Genomic DNA, 14,551 nt, shown 5'->3' on the forward strand with positions numbered 1-14,551 from the left:
ACTCAGGGACCCCCTTGCTCAGCTCCGCATTCAGTCCGACAGAAGAACCCCAGACCCTGTGAGCTTTGTGTGACTCCCAGAAAGAGTCATGTGCAGCAGGCAACCTTGGCAAACGCAGTCATATCTAGACGGACAGTCACATGTAGTTCTGTCCTTACGAACGTTGCAGCACTTAATAGAGGGCAAGGACTGCTTTTAGGGGTGTCACCTTAAGTGGCGCGGCGGGGAAATGCTTGACTAACAAGCAGAACGTTGCCGGTTCAAATCTCTGCTGAGGATTTGAACCGTACTCTGTCGGGCAGCAGCGATCTAGGAAGATGCTGAAAAGGCATCATCTCATACTGCGCGGGAGATGGCAGTGGTCAACCCCTCCTGTATTCTACCAAAGACCACCACAGGGCTCTGTGGGCGCCAGGAGTCGAAATTGACTTGACGACACACTCTACCTTTTTATTGCTTTTAGATGGGGTGGTGGTGGTGGAATGCAGTTGCATCTGTAATGACCATTCAAAGTTGGTAGAGTTGAGAAGTTACGCTGCTGCTTTTCCAGCCTGCAGAAAGGACACTGAGGCCCACAGAGAGACTTGCCAAGGGCCATAGGAGTCCACAGAAATGGGCCCAGGTTAAAGTGCTGGGCACCAGCTGGGTGTTCGGTACTGAACAGAGTCCCTGGGGAGCTGCCTTGTACTGAGTCGGACCCTTGGTCCCTCTGGCTCAGCACTGACTACACTGACTGGCAGCAGCTCTCCAAGGCGTCGGGCAGGAGTCTGCCAGCCCTAGCTGGGGATGCTGCCAGGAAGGAGGGGAACCTGGAACCTTCTGCATGCAGACACACTTCCACTGAGCTACGGCCCCATCCCCTAAGGGGAATATCTCACCGCGCTTACATGTAGTCGCCCATCCAAATGCAAGCCAAGGTGGCCCCTGCTTAGCAAAGATAACTACTGCCAGACCAGCCCTCCTCCCCGTGATTGAACAGGGAGTTCTGCTGTTCAGACAGCGGCTCGTTGGGTCCCTTGCGAGGAGCAGAAACTGCCTCCAAGCAAGTGCTGGGAAGGGCTTCCCCTGTTTCCAGACTAGGAACATGCTGCCATAACCCCGTTGGGGGTTTTGTGATTAGTTAGCAAAGCACCGAGGAAGCTGCCGCTCCAGTTAACGGGGTGCCGAGTTTCGTTGTTGCAGCTCTTTAGAGTAACCCGCATGGAGGTCATGGTCGATTCTACGTTACTTGACTCGTGCATTGGTGAAGTGCGTTTGGGAAAGGGAAAGGAACCAGCTGAGTGGACTCTCATGAGGCGAGAGCCAGACAGTGAGCCCCAAGCATCTGTGCCAGAACCAGAAGCAGGTCCAGAAGGGGATACGGATTCCGAAGGGGCCGCGCAGCCTGAGCCAGAACTGAGGCGTTCACGGAGGCCCCACAGAGGGGCTCCACTCCAGAGGCTCTCGCTCATGACCAAAGGAGGAGAGATCCAAGAACTCATCACGGGGCGAGATATGGAAAAGATGCCAGCTGATGAAGCTGAGGAAGCCTTAGGAGAAAGTGATTCCTTGCACAAAAATGAGACTTGGAGACTTCTTGGTGGCAGGGGATGGATGGTTGATTCCTGCCGCATAGTCCTAGCCCGGAGTCTAGGAACCTGTGTGGCCCTGTGGCAAAGCTGAGCAAGGAGGTTTGGTTCCCAGCGGCTTGTGGCTCAGACCCCTGGCTCGCATCTGGTTGGGCGATGCCTCCTTCGTGAAGGTGGCAGAAACGACAAGCTTTGTGTGACCTCCAAAGAGCCCACTTAGCAGCCACGTCGGCCCAGGGCAGGCATCACGCCCTCCCGGCTTCGTGGTCAACCACATCCATTTCGCCAGAGGCGGAATCCTCCTTCCCCAAAGCCGTGTCAATCCCATGGATGTGTTTCTTTGATGGGGGGCGGGCAGTGGAGGGGAGAGGGTGGCAGCCTCCCCGCTGTGGCCAGTGGTGCCGCCCTCCACGTGTCAAGGCCGGTTTGCGTTGCTCCGTATCTGGCCTCAGCTTCTTGCCTGCAAAAGGGGTCTGCCGGGGGGAAGCGTGCCCCTGATCTCTCTCCAGCTCCGAGCTGGATTTCCAGTCCTGGGCTTTGCCCGGAGCGTAAGAGATTTGCAAGGGAAAGGGTGGGATTGCGGACGAGGAAGCGGGGTCACTGAGCTGTCTCTGGAAATGCAGTAGCTTTGCGGGGTGGCTGGAAGTGCATGCCGGCCTGTAGTGTGGGGTTGTGGCCAGAGAGTGTGGAGCGGCAGTTTCCAGGCCTGAGGGGGTTCCCCAGCAGCACAGATGCTTCAGGCAAGGAGAGCATGACTGCTCCCCACTTGCACATGAAGGAGGTGCATTGCAGGTGGGGAGAGTCTCCCGGGACACTAGGTGAGTGTGGGCGGAGCCTCCCCACTCACTTTCTGACCCTCTTCCCAGTCACAGATGCGGGGGGGGGGAGAGTTCCTTCTCTCCCCCCCCCCCCCGCAACTGACCGCAAGGAGGGCGCCTGGTCTCTGCGTTGCAGGTGATTGCAGCATTCAGAGGTGATCTGCAAGTGAGCCATCGCCTGCCTGCTGCCAGCAGAGAGAAGCTGCCGGAAGCACACAGCCGTAACTCCAGGCATCTCTGCTGGGGGCTTTCTACATGGCTGGAGCAGGCGTGATCTGTGCACGGCAGGGAAAGAGAAATGAGTTTCCTCCACATGCAGAGGAAGCCCTTGCAGCTCTCCGCCAGCTAAGCACCCCTCTCCCTGCTGGTGCCTGCAGTCCCTGGGGATAACCTTGCCTCTCCATTGCTAGGGCAAGCCTCCCATGCAGCTGGATTTTTCTCTTTCTGCTGCAGAATGAAGGGACAGTTTCCATGTTCTGGTCGGCTGGCTGACTACCTCGGCAGCATTACCAGGGGCTGCTTGGGGTTAAAACTGCCATTCACCGTCAGTAAAGTGTGCCTTTGAGTTGGTGTTGACTGTGGTCATCTTTGGAAGAATACAGGAGGGGTTGACCATTGCCTCCTCCCGCTCAGTCTGAGATGACGCCTTTCAGCATCTTCCTATATCTCTGCTGCCCGATATCAGTGTTTTTCATTGTCTGGGAAACATACCAGCGGGGATTCGAACCGGCCACTTCTGCACTGCTGACTTAATGCAGCCTCATTCCGCACACTGTTCTTTCCTCTCCTCCGGCAGGGCAATTCTCAGAAAGCTAAATTCTGGTATTTGGGGGCGGGGGGGGGCGGCTCCCAGGTTTTAGTCCTTACGATTGTGGTGGGCAGTGAGCTTCCTGAAACCTCAGAAGTCAGAGGCCACGAGGGGCTTTACTCGGGTGTGTCTCGCAGTGCCAGTGTCTAGTCATTCAGGAAATGAAACCCAGTGCTGCAAGCTTGGAGTCCCCCATTTTCTGGGCTTCTGCCCCACTCAGCAGTTGGAATCTGCTCTAAAGAGTCCTGCAAACAGAAGCTTCTGAACACTGCAAGTGGAGTAAGCAGAGCAAACTGGAAAGAGAATGTACGGTATAAGCATTGTGTCTGTGCAATCTTTTCTGTGCAATTTCTTTAAAATGTTTCAGAAAGGATGAGGATAGGGATGAGAGAAAGAAGGTTGTGAAGGCAGAGGGAGCAAAAACTGTCTTCAGCCTGCTCTGGGAATATGAGGATGAGAAGCCTGCCTCTCCCCAGAAAGAGGAGAGGCTTGCCGAAGTAACTGGACTCTGGCTTTAGAGCCCGATTCCTTGTTCTGCACCAGAGGATTCATAGTTTTCCGAGCTGTAGCCCTTGTCCGTTCTGGAGTAAGACCATAGCTGCTAAAATCTGGATGGAGGAGGAGCAGAGTTGGAACTGTGTGTTGTTGCCTTCCATTCTGAAAAAGCAAGTGTGTTTTTTTGTCTTGGATCTCATGCTGTCTTAGGGGAGCCCAAGAGCCCTGTGTCATGCCACGCTATGCAACTGAGGTCCAAACGTTGCTGAACCCCACCTCTCCTCTTTTCTGCCCTCAGACGTTCACAGCATGGTGCAATTCCCACCTGCGGAAAGCTGGCACACAGATCGAGAACATCGACGAAGATTTCCGTGATGGGCTCAAACTCATGTTGCTGTTGGAGGTCATTTCAGGTAGGGCTTTGAACAGCTTTGGTTGCTTTCTGATGTACCTCAAAGGGTTCATAGAGCTTCACTAAATCCATTCCCTCCTGGTCCGTGATCAAACATTTTTTCTTAGCATGCTGAGGGGTATTCTTCTACTGTCTCAAAGACCATAAAAGTAGTTGGTAACCAGTGTAACACTATATAATCTGTCAGAACTGATTGATTGTTTAAAGCACGAGTTCTCAAACTTGGGTCTCCAGATGTCTTTGGACTACAACTCCCATCATCCTTGAGCCTTTGTGGTTGGGGGTGATGGAAGGATGATGCAGGTGGTAGTTCAACATGTCTGGGGATCTAAGTTTGAGAACCCCTGATTTAGAGAAATAGATTTGTGCAAAAAAAAAAAAAAAAATTGGCCTGGAAATTTGTTGTTGTTAGGTCAGCAACAGGGTTTGTCTCACAAAACCTGTTGACTTTCCGTGTGTCTTGTAAAGCCTGCGCTCGGTGCAAAAAGACTGACTTCCGTCCCTTCTCTCCCCTTCCCCGATTTTTTCCCCAGGTGAACGGTTACCAAAACCGGAGAGAGGAAAGATGAGGGTGCATAAGATCAACAATGTCAACAAAGCTCTCGATTTCATCGCAAGCAAAGGAGTCAAGCTGGTTTCCATAGGGGCTGAAGGTAAGCTGCTTGAGGGGGAGGGATGGTGTTGGGTAGGAACTGTCCCTTTAGGCTTTTGGCAGTCCATGTCCTGCGCCCATTTTGCCAGGCGGGGGAAGCGTTCTGAGGTGTTCAGCACAGGAAGCATCCCCTGGCGGCCCATGGCCAAAGCACCTCGGAAAAGCTCTCTGGGGAGATGTCTGTGGCATCCTCTTTCACTGCTCACTGTGTCTGCAGGAAGGCAGACCGATGCGAGGCAACATGGAAAGCTGTTAGAGCGCAACCCCGCTGCTCTCTCCAGAGCCATGGGGTTGCTTGTTTCTGTGGCTGGCCTGTTTTTTTCAGATCATCTGGGGAGTACACGGCTTTCGAACTATCACTGGATCCAGTGACACAAGCACCCCCTCGCCTGCTCCAAATAGTTCTGCTTCCAGCATTCCGCCCCTCTGTGACAGATATTCCTTTGAGTGTTGCCAGATCCGCCCGCCCGCAGTAAACTTGTTACATGCTTTAAGAAACAAATCCTGCCACTGGAATTTTTTCCTCGGCTCTGCAATTCCTTCATGCTGGACCATCTCCTTGTTCTCCTTCCAACCTGCTGGGTGGATTTGTTTTGTGCTCGGCTAATCTCCCTGGCCGGAGAGCACAGAGGGGCTTTGCTGATAGTTGGACGCATAGACGCAATTGGCCACAGCCCTGCAGCCAAAAACCCGGCTGGTCATTTCAAAGCAAGATGTTCTCTTACTTTTGCAGCTGCTGGCCCAGCAGGCCTCTCTCTGCCTCCGTGCTCTTTCCTAGTGTGTGTCCCCTTCCTCCTCCTCTTCCTCCTCCTCCTCTTCCTCCTCCGGACCACTTCCTCTCCCACCCCTCCTTTCCTAGCTACTCTGCTCTGGCCTGCCTCCTTTCTTGGACCCTTCTGTGTGGCCCTCTCTGACAAACTCCCCAGGCGGGCTCAGGCAAGGCATTCTTCTCTTCGCCTTGTGGTTTGTCTGGATTCTAACCTCTTGTTCTCATTTTCTTCCACACCTACATCTACTTACCGTATGGGTCTATTACTGGCGCACCACACAGAGCTGCTGCGAAGATTACTGAGAGTTTCTCGGAAGCACTTTTAACGCGTCGAATTCAAAGTGGTGCTGCTGAGCAGGCTGTTTCGCCTCTGTCTTAATCTGTTTGGGCAATAAAAGCAACCTTTCCCCACTGGAGAGATTTGAGCTTCGCCTGCATGCCCTGAATCCTTGGGGCAAAGCAGGCTGCAGGTGGCCAGTCGACAGAGTTGGTTTGAGAATCCCATGTTAGCTCCTCTGCCTTTGGGACCTCGGCTGGGAAAGGGAGCGCACCTTGCAACCAGAGCGTGTTCCGACAAGCACCCAGTTGAGTCTGTCAGGCGTGGCATCTCCAGCTGCAGAGCGCAAAGTTCACCAAACTCACCGGCCTTGCTCTCTCTCTCCCACCCCCAGCATCTCCTGACGCTTTCTTGGCATCTCTGCTCAGCACCAGTTTGGGCATCTTGGCTTCCCCCCTCCTCCCTTCCAAATGGCATCCCGCTTGCCTCGGGAGCGTCTTGGGTTGTCTCAGGTGCCCATGAAATCCTGTGTGGGCTTGCCTCTGGAAGTGGGCATCCTCACACCAGCCCCTCGCCTGGCCTCAGGTATCTTTTGCTAATCTTTGCAGCAGCTGAAACCATCTGTTCTCCTTTTGTGTCTGCAAGTGGGATGGAAAAGGCACTCATCTTGCTGATGGGTTTTCCTGGGGCTCAGACATGCCGGGCTGTATATTCTCTCAATCCAATCCAATACAATAATAAAATAAAATAACTTTTGCGAGGGCAAGGTCACCCTGAGCGCTTGCACATTTTCTCCAGGCAGTGCTTCTCTGGCAGAAGCTCCGGGACCTGTAGGCCGTGACATGATGTCTGGATCCGCTGAATGTAGTCTTGCAAAAAACTCCAGCTGGCTTTAGGGAAAGAAAGGAGACCTTTTGCTCTGGCATTCCTCGTCCTGTTCTCCTTTCCGCTCCCCCACCCCGATTTTGTAAGAGTGCCATTCCAGGGCTATTTCCCCTTCACAGTGGCACACACCTGCCCCCTTCACACAGGAGTTCCCCCAAGGGGCCTGTGTAAAGCCCGGAGGGGAGACCTGCCTCTCCAGATGTTGGGGGCCCTCCAGGATGCTACAGCGGGCTGCAGCTCCTTAGCACAGGGCTTCCCAGCTGCGGGTCTCCAGATGTGGTTGGACAGCAGTGGCCAAAGGCAGCCTGCTTGGCAGGACAGTCCTTTGGGATGCTGGGAAACGATTTCTCGAGCCACACATCTGCCTTGGCACACGCCTCCCCCAGGAAAGTCCTGCCCAAACGCAGTCGAGGTGTCTGCTCTCTCAAAGGCTCGGCTCTGGCAGAACTCGTCCCCGCTGCTCACGCTCCCCCCGTCGTTCACTTTCAGAGATCGTCGACGGCAATGCAAAGATGACCCTGGGCATGATCTGGACCATCATCCTCCGATTCGCCATCCAGGACATCTCCGTGGAAGGTAAGAGCCCCACCCGTGCTGGCCGCATCGAGGGTCCCTTCTGTGCTGCCTCTCGGCATGCCAGCCAGTGCTGTGCGCTTGCTGCGCTCCGTGTACAGGAGGAGGAGGAGGAGATGGAAAGGCTCAAGCAGTGAAGCATTGTGGCGATCCAGGCTGGTGCCCACATCGTTGCCGCTCGCTTCCTGCTAGATCAGTCCCAATCCATCATTTGCTGGACCACTGCTCAGTCGGTTGCAATGACTCTCACTTCTTTTGATTGAGCGTGTGGCTCTGGCCGGCTGTCAGATACCGGACCTCGGAGTGCCGTTGACGCAGTGATGGGCACCTGGAGGGATTGGGGCCAAGTCCAGCCCCCAGGAGTCTGTCTGCCTGGTCCTCGGCTTAGCCCCTCATCCCAGGGACCTCCTTTTATGCTGAGAAGTAGGCCAAGGGCTCTTCAACCACGCTGCTGCAGCACGGGTGGAAAGAGCCTTGGGCAAAGCCCTTTCTCCTTGGCTCCGCAGATGCTCCCTTCCATGCCTGAGCCAAGACTCAGGGTGATAGGAGCAAGCCGCGGAGGTGCCTGAAGGACCTCCTGCCGGTATCTCGGCTCGTGTGAGAAGGAGCTGGTGGGCTGGGCCTGAATTCAGACTTTGGCCTTATCCGCTCCTCAAAGGCTGCCTTGCAAACTTTGCCCCAAATATGATGCAAACACACACACGCACACACCCCATTTCTGCAGTGCTCGGTTAGCTTATTAATACAAGTCCTCTAATGGGGAAACTTGGACATGCAGAATAAATTAGAGGAAAACGTGTGTGTGTGTGTGTGTGTGTGTGTGTGTGTGTGTGTGTGCGCGCGCGCACGCACGCACGCACGCACGCACGCACGCACGCATGCATATGTATTCACTTTCCCTACTGACAAGCCATTTGCAGAAACTGGGAATAATTTTGGCAGAGGGGAAACAGGGTGCATGCCTGTACGGGCCACTGGGAAACTGATTGTAAAAGTTGAGGAGCAGGGGCATAGCCCCCTGGTGAGGCGTGGTGGTGAAGTCCCACCACTGCTGCTTTCCCAGCTGCAGGAGGGGTTGTGAAGGAAAAGCAGGGAAGGGCCAGGTTCTCTCCCCCCCTCTCTTTTGCAAGTCAGCAGCAAATTCAGGGTTGCAGATCTTGTTGTGTTTGCTGTGCATCTGGTTCCACTTTCATGTGGCCAGCTAGACCAAACTTGCGTAGACCGATTGCTTTTGGAATGTTTCACACACACACACACACACACACACACACACACACACGTGCAGACCACGCATGGACTGCCAGATGCAAGGAATGCATGCATTGAGGTGCATGCACCGCCTTCCTCTGTGGAAGTGACTTCGGTCTTGTATGAATTGGGTTGCCTTGGCTCTGACCTGTTCTCTCTGCCCTGCCCCCCCTCAGTTTTCGGAACAAGGATAGCTTTGTAATGTCCTTTCTCTTCCGTGTGCAGAGACCTCTGCCAAGGAAGGCCTGTTGCTCTGGTGCCAGAGGAAGACCGCGCCTTACAAGAACGTGAACGTCCAGAACTTCCACATCAGGTAACTGCTGCAGCCCATCTCTGGGTAGTTGAGGTTGTGTCCTGCTTGTAGGCTTCCCAAATGCATCTGCTTGGCCACAGGCAGGAAGCAGGTTGCTAGACTAGATAGGAACCTAGGAAGCTGCCTTCTACTGAGTCAGACCCTTGCTCCATCTAGCTCAGCATTGCCTACACAGACTGGCAGCAGCTTCTCCAAGGTTGCAGGCAGGAGTCTCTCTCAGCTATGTCTTGGAGATGCTGCCAGGGAGGGAACTTGGAAGCTTCCCAGAGCGGCCCCATCCCCTAAGACAGGGATGGGGAACCTTGGCAATCCTTCAGATGTTGGCCTACAATTCCCATAATCCCTAGCTATTGGCCTCTGTGGCTGGGGATTATGGGAGTTGTAGTCCAAAAGCAGCTGGAGTGCCAAGGTTCCCCATCCCTGCCCTAAGGGGAATATCTTACAGCAGGGCTGCTCAACTTCAGCTCTCCTGCAGATGTTGGCCTACAACTCCCATAATCCCTGGCTGTTGGCTACTGTGGCTGGGGATTATGGGAGTTGTAGTCCAGAAACAGCTGGGGTGGGGCAAAGTTGAGCAGGCCTGCCTTCACTGTTCACACATTCAAATGCAAAGCAGGGCGGACCCCACTTAGCAAAGGGCACAATTCGTTCTTGCTCCCACAAGGCCAGCTCTCCTCCCTTGGCTTCAACAAGACTCTTGGGGCGCTGCTCTTTCTGACTGATTCCGCTGGTGGCTGGCTGGCTGCTTTTGGATACCTGCTTTTAATATCCACCACGTGGCCATGCAGACTTGTGACGGGAGCTTGCAGGGTTGGCAGAGGCTGTTCAAAAGCCGCATCTAGCAGCCTTAAGGGCCACCTCAGCATATCTAACAGCTTTTTAAAAGTCTTTTAAAACACATTTCTTCACTCAGGCTTTTAATTAATGTTGTTTTAATGGTTTTAATGCTGTTATAAAATATTATTTTAATTTTTAAAAAATTGTTGTAATGCGTGGTCCCGTCCCCCCCGCCGCCCACCACCACCACCACCATTTTTGTCTTAACAAATGTTTTACTTTGTTTTTATTCTGTTGTAAACCGCCCAGAGACGTAAGTTTTGGGCGGTATAAAAATGTTTTATCAATAATAATAATAATATCCTTATGTTTCCTTTTACAGCTGGAAGGATGGCCTTGCTTTTAATGCCTTGATCCACAGACACAGACCAGAACTCATTGAATATGACAAGCTCAGAAAGGTACGTTGGCGGCAGCGGTAGCAGCTTTTTCTTGGACTCAGAAACACAGTGTTGTGTCTTCCCACTGGACAGGCCCAGAATCCAGGTGTGTTGAGCCAGTGAGTCAAATCCCGCCTCAGCTGGGATCTCCCTGGGCGGTGTAGGTCAGTTCGCGATCTCCTACCCTGAATGTCTCAGTCTGCAAGGTGGGGGTAGCAGTTGCCCAGGCACAAGGTGTAGAGAGGCCAGCGAGCGTTCTGTGCCCCAAAGGATGTTGGAGCCGGTGCCAGTGCCAGCCAGGAGAGCTTGAAATGGCCCTGAGACTCCTTTTGGGGCTTGAGAGTTGCTTGTGTGGAGTTAAAAACAGGAGTTCGGTTCCAGCAAGATGATCAAGAACGTCTAACTTGTGGCCGCTGAATTCCATTGTGGGCACGGCTGTGGCCACAAATTGCAGCCGTGCGGTTGAGGTTCCACGTGGCTGCGAGAGCCTCTTAAGCCCTCTTCCCATCTGGGCCGGGTGGTGCAGGGTGTGCCCCCTCTGCCAGCGCTCCAGTTTCCAGCACCGCTAGGCTCCTGAGACGGATACCCGGCAGCTCCCAGGGCCTGCCTCTGGCACACAGACATCTTCACAGCCATGCAGAGCTGCAGGGGCAGACCTGTGGGGAAAGCAGAGTGCTGGCAGGGGGGCCTCTTCGCAGGAACTGATTGCAGGGGGAGACGACTGTGCTTCTTCCGTAAACGATGCTGCTTGCCGGGTGGGTTGCTAGGGCACAGTTGGCCCTCACGGTGGTGGCACCGGCTTCTAAAAGCTCTCTGTCTCTCTCCTCCTTTCAGGACGATCCAGTCACAAATCTGAACAATGCCTTTGAGGTCGCCGAGAAGTACCTGGACATTCCCAAGATGTTAGATGCCGAAGGTGAGTCTAAACGTCTTTGATCTGAGTGGTGCAGGGCTCCCTTGGGTTCCAAGAAAGCGCCTCCTTCCAGGGCTGGTTGTGTAGGCTTGATGATGCCAGTGTGTCCAGTTTCCCACGTGAGCAATGGGTCTCCTTCAGGGATCATGGGGAAGTGCTAGGCAACCCTGCCTAGCTAGTAACGTGCGTGTGCACGCGCTTGTGTGTGTATGGCCAGAACTAAGAGGAGCACCAGAGTGGCTGCAGGAAGCCTCTCTTTGCAGCAGGGTCAGCCCGGGGAGCAAGGCCCTTGAATTTTAGCCATGAGGTTCCCAGAAATTCCTTCCCAAGATCCTAAACTCTGTTGGAGGGTCAGATGGCCTCTTGCCCTCTTTATCATTTGGCCTGCCCTTAGGCCTTGGCCATCGTGATTGGGGATGATGGGAGTTGTAGTCCAGCCACATCTGGGGGACCCACGTTTGAGAATGCAGGGTGGGGAACAGCCTGCAGTAGGACAGTCCCACTCCAAGGTCAACCAGAAGAGTGTCCAAAGTATTGTCAGAGACCAGGAGGTTCCCGATACAGTTTGGAGTGTCTGCTCTTCTGCAGAAGAAAGGGCCATTGAGATTTAGCTGCTGCAAAAGTTGCCGGAACCCTGCAGCCTTTAGCAGGGTTGCTAAACTTCTGTTCATTCAGCAAGCAGCCTCAAGCTAGGGAGGAGGCCCGGTATAAATAAGCCTAGGATAACTGGCTTAACGTCTTTGTTGAACAAGCAGTTACTGTCCTGTTTTGGGCCCCCTGGAATGGGGAGAGTGTGTTCCTGTGTGTTTGCCTGATCTTAGGCGGAGCCTTTACCTGCAAGAGGCCATCTGAGCTGGTTCCTCTTTAGGATGCCGGAGCCAAACTCGAATCTCTAACGCTTGTCCTTCACTTTTCAGACATTGTCAACACGGCCCGTCCCGATGAGAAGGCCATTATGACCTATGTCTCCAGCTTCTACCATGCCTTCTCTGGTGCTCAGAAGGTACCGGAGGCACCCGAGCCTTCGCCCTAACCACTTCTCTTCTTTCCAGCAGCCTGCGCTCTCTTGACTTCTCTTGCAGGGGGCAGCGGCTTCTGGGGAACTCAAATCTCCGCTAGCTCAAGGTGTGCTTAGGGAGGGAGCGCTTCACCTGCCGTCAGCCGGAGATGGCTACGAGCCAGAAAATGCTCGACTGCCAACTAGAGTTGGCAGGAAGGAGGGGGCCCCCCGAGTGATGGAGTTGAAACTGCTTGGCCGTGACAGGGCTGTAGTCCTTCAGTTGACCCCTTTAGGGTAGGGGTTTCCAACCTTGGCTCCCCAGATGCTGCTAGACTCCAACTCCCATCCTCCTTGGCCACAGTGGCCTTCAACTACTACAGCTCCCATCATCCCTAGCCACAACTGCCTTCAGTTAAAGCGGCGGCCAGTTATTTAAACTGGCCGCCTATTTGGTTAAAAGACAAATTCAGGTACACGTTACGTATTCTTAAAACTTCATTCTCTGTGCCTTCTTGAGAGACTGAATGAGGAAACTTGGGATTTAATAAACAAAGCCTCCTTAATGAGGAGAGGCCAGGTCTTAACCTCTCCTCTCCTTCCCTGTTGGAAACACCAGAACCAAAGCAGCCTCCCCAGATGAAGGGGCGGACTCCTTAATCCTCATCCCCACCCGTTGAAACGGACCTCCACGGACGAATTGGCAAATGCCTGGGTTGGTTCAACCAATCCAAACACGTAGCCTTCTGTTTCCCAGAACTCTTTACTGCTCTGAGACAGACCAGGAGGGGCATCTTTGAGAGGAGGGGGCCTTTCCCCAGGCTTCCGCCCTAGGAGGGTGGTTTAGAACGGCAGAGTCCTGATCCAGCGGAGATTTGGGGAGCCCGTCTGGAGCCAAGGCGTGCCCCCTTGCCTCCCTCTGCTGCATGCCCGAGTGGGCGGGGCTTGAAGGATCTTGCGCTGTGCCCTTGACTCTGCCTCCCTTTTCTCTTTCCTCTTGCACAGATATTGTAGGCACGCTCAGGCCCGATGAGAAGGCCATCATGACCTACGTCTCCTGCTTCTATCACGCTTTCTCAGGGGCTCAGAAGGTGAGCTTTGGCTGGGTGGGGCTGCTTCTTGCTGCTGCTGCTGCTGCTGCTGCTGCTGCTCCTTTTAAAAGGGTGTCTGACTAGCTTGAAGCTGCCACGAATGATTCCCTAAGCAACTTTCCAGAGCATGGCCAGTCTTGGCTTGGGCCAAAGGGTTGGGTTGTGGGTAGACCTGGAGAGCAAACTTGTAGCAATGGGCTGGTGAGAGGATTGGCTTCTCTCGGCTGCCTCTGTTCACATCTGGCATCTCTGTTTTATGTTTTCTTAAGCTGTGAGCAACCCTTTCGAGCATCCTACAGTCCAAAGAAATTAGTCTTGGCTTACACCTCCCACAAGGCTGGCTGTGGCAGTCTGGCTACCCAGTTGGGCTAACACATTTACAGTTCCATAAGTTTTCATGGACTAGATGAACCACAGGGGGGCCCATAGGGGACTAGTTGAAACTCTGAGATGCCCCAGAAGGGGAGGAACACCCAAACTCGAGTTTCAGGAGAAATTCTGTGGAGACTTGAGGCCCAGCTGATGCACTGTATCAGAATGGAATTCCCAAAGCTGCTTGGTGACTTTCCAGACAGACTTCAGAGCCTCAAAACTCGCCAGGTTTGCCTGACACAGATCCGCATTCTCCTGGGTGTGCAAAATGCCCTCTCAATCAATAAGGGAAGGACTGGAGTTCTGGCACTTGCTTTGCCCACAAGAAGTTCTAGGTTCGTTCCAGTAGTGGCTGGTGAGCCCTGGGGCAGGGGGAGAACCCAGTCGCCAAGGCAGGAACCTCCCTCTGGTGCTCCTTGAGGATTTACCCTGCAGCATGGAGGAGAACGGAAAGGGAAAGGCAGAATGCAGAAAACCTAAAAGTTGGGGGGGGGGTGGCGTGGAAGATTAGACAAGAAAGTAGAAAGGACAAAGTAAAAAGCAGGAAGCGGGAAGCGGGACAGGAGGGAGAAAGCATAGATGGTGCCCCCCGCTAGTAAAATATCAGACTTGCCAGCAGCCAGGAATCCTCCAGAGCAGGGAGCTTTCTGCAGCCCCTCCTCCCCTACCTGTAATTTCTTCTTCTGGTCTTACTGGCTGGAACAGCTGCTACTCAAGCTGCTCCAGCCAATCCGATTCCTAGAGGGCTCCTCCTGGATCTGCCCCCAGGAAGAACTCAAATAATGGGTTTAAAAATACACTTCCTGGTTGCTTCAGGGAAGTTTTCCTCCTGGGGACAGTGCCAGGAGGCGCCCCCTAGGAATCGGATTGGCTGGAGCCGCTTGAGTAGCAGCTGTTCCAGCCAGTAAGACAAGAAGAAGAAATTTCAGGCAGGGGAGGAGGGGCTGCAGAAAGCTCCCTCCTCTGGAGGATTCCTGGCTGCCGGTGACCTTTTATTAGCCTGTTTGTATTTTGTTTGCGGGGGGGAGGGGTGCAGCATCCTCTGCCCTTACTGACCAGCCTTTACTGGTTCATTGCCTCCTCTCAAAGAAACTTGGCAACGGGCTGTAGTTCAGCGGTAGAGCATCTGCTTTGCATGCACAA

At 53.8% G+C, this 14,551-nt stretch overlaps 1 protein-coding gene across 6 annotated transcripts in view; it reads left to right on the forward strand.

Moving 5' to 3' along the window:
- ACTN4 (actinin alpha 4) overlaps positions 1-14,551 on the forward strand; it is an 80,018-nt gene that overhangs the window by 40,805 nt on the left and 24,662 nt on the right. For 3 of the 6 annotated variants that reach the window (XM_053267810.1, XM_053267813.1, XM_053267815.1), the window contains exons 2-8: positions 3,988-4,102; positions 4,635-4,754; positions 7,174-7,260; positions 8,731-8,818; positions 9,978-10,056; positions 10,870-10,951; positions 11,866-11,951. In XM_053267810.1, the coding sequence (XP_053123785.1) occupies positions 3,988-4,102; positions 4,635-4,754; positions 7,174-7,260; positions 8,731-8,818; positions 9,978-10,056; positions 10,870-10,951; positions 11,866-11,951 (657 nt within the window). Of the gene's footprint in view, positions 1-3,987; positions 4,103-4,634; positions 4,755-7,173; positions 7,261-8,730; positions 8,819-9,977; positions 10,057-10,869; positions 10,952-11,865; positions 11,952-12,950; positions 13,037-14,551 lie in introns of all 6 variants that reach the window. The other 3 variants (XM_053267811.1, XM_053267812.1, XM_053267814.1) reach the window with 1 other exon arrangement.

The sequence above is a fragment of the Hemicordylus capensis genome, chromosome 7 (assembly GCF_027244095.1).
Source record: "Hemicordylus capensis ecotype Gifberg chromosome 7, rHemCap1.1.pri, whole genome shotgun sequence".
In the NCBI taxonomy this organism is placed as follows: domain Eukaryota; kingdom Metazoa; phylum Chordata; class Lepidosauria; order Squamata; family Cordylidae; genus Hemicordylus; species Hemicordylus capensis.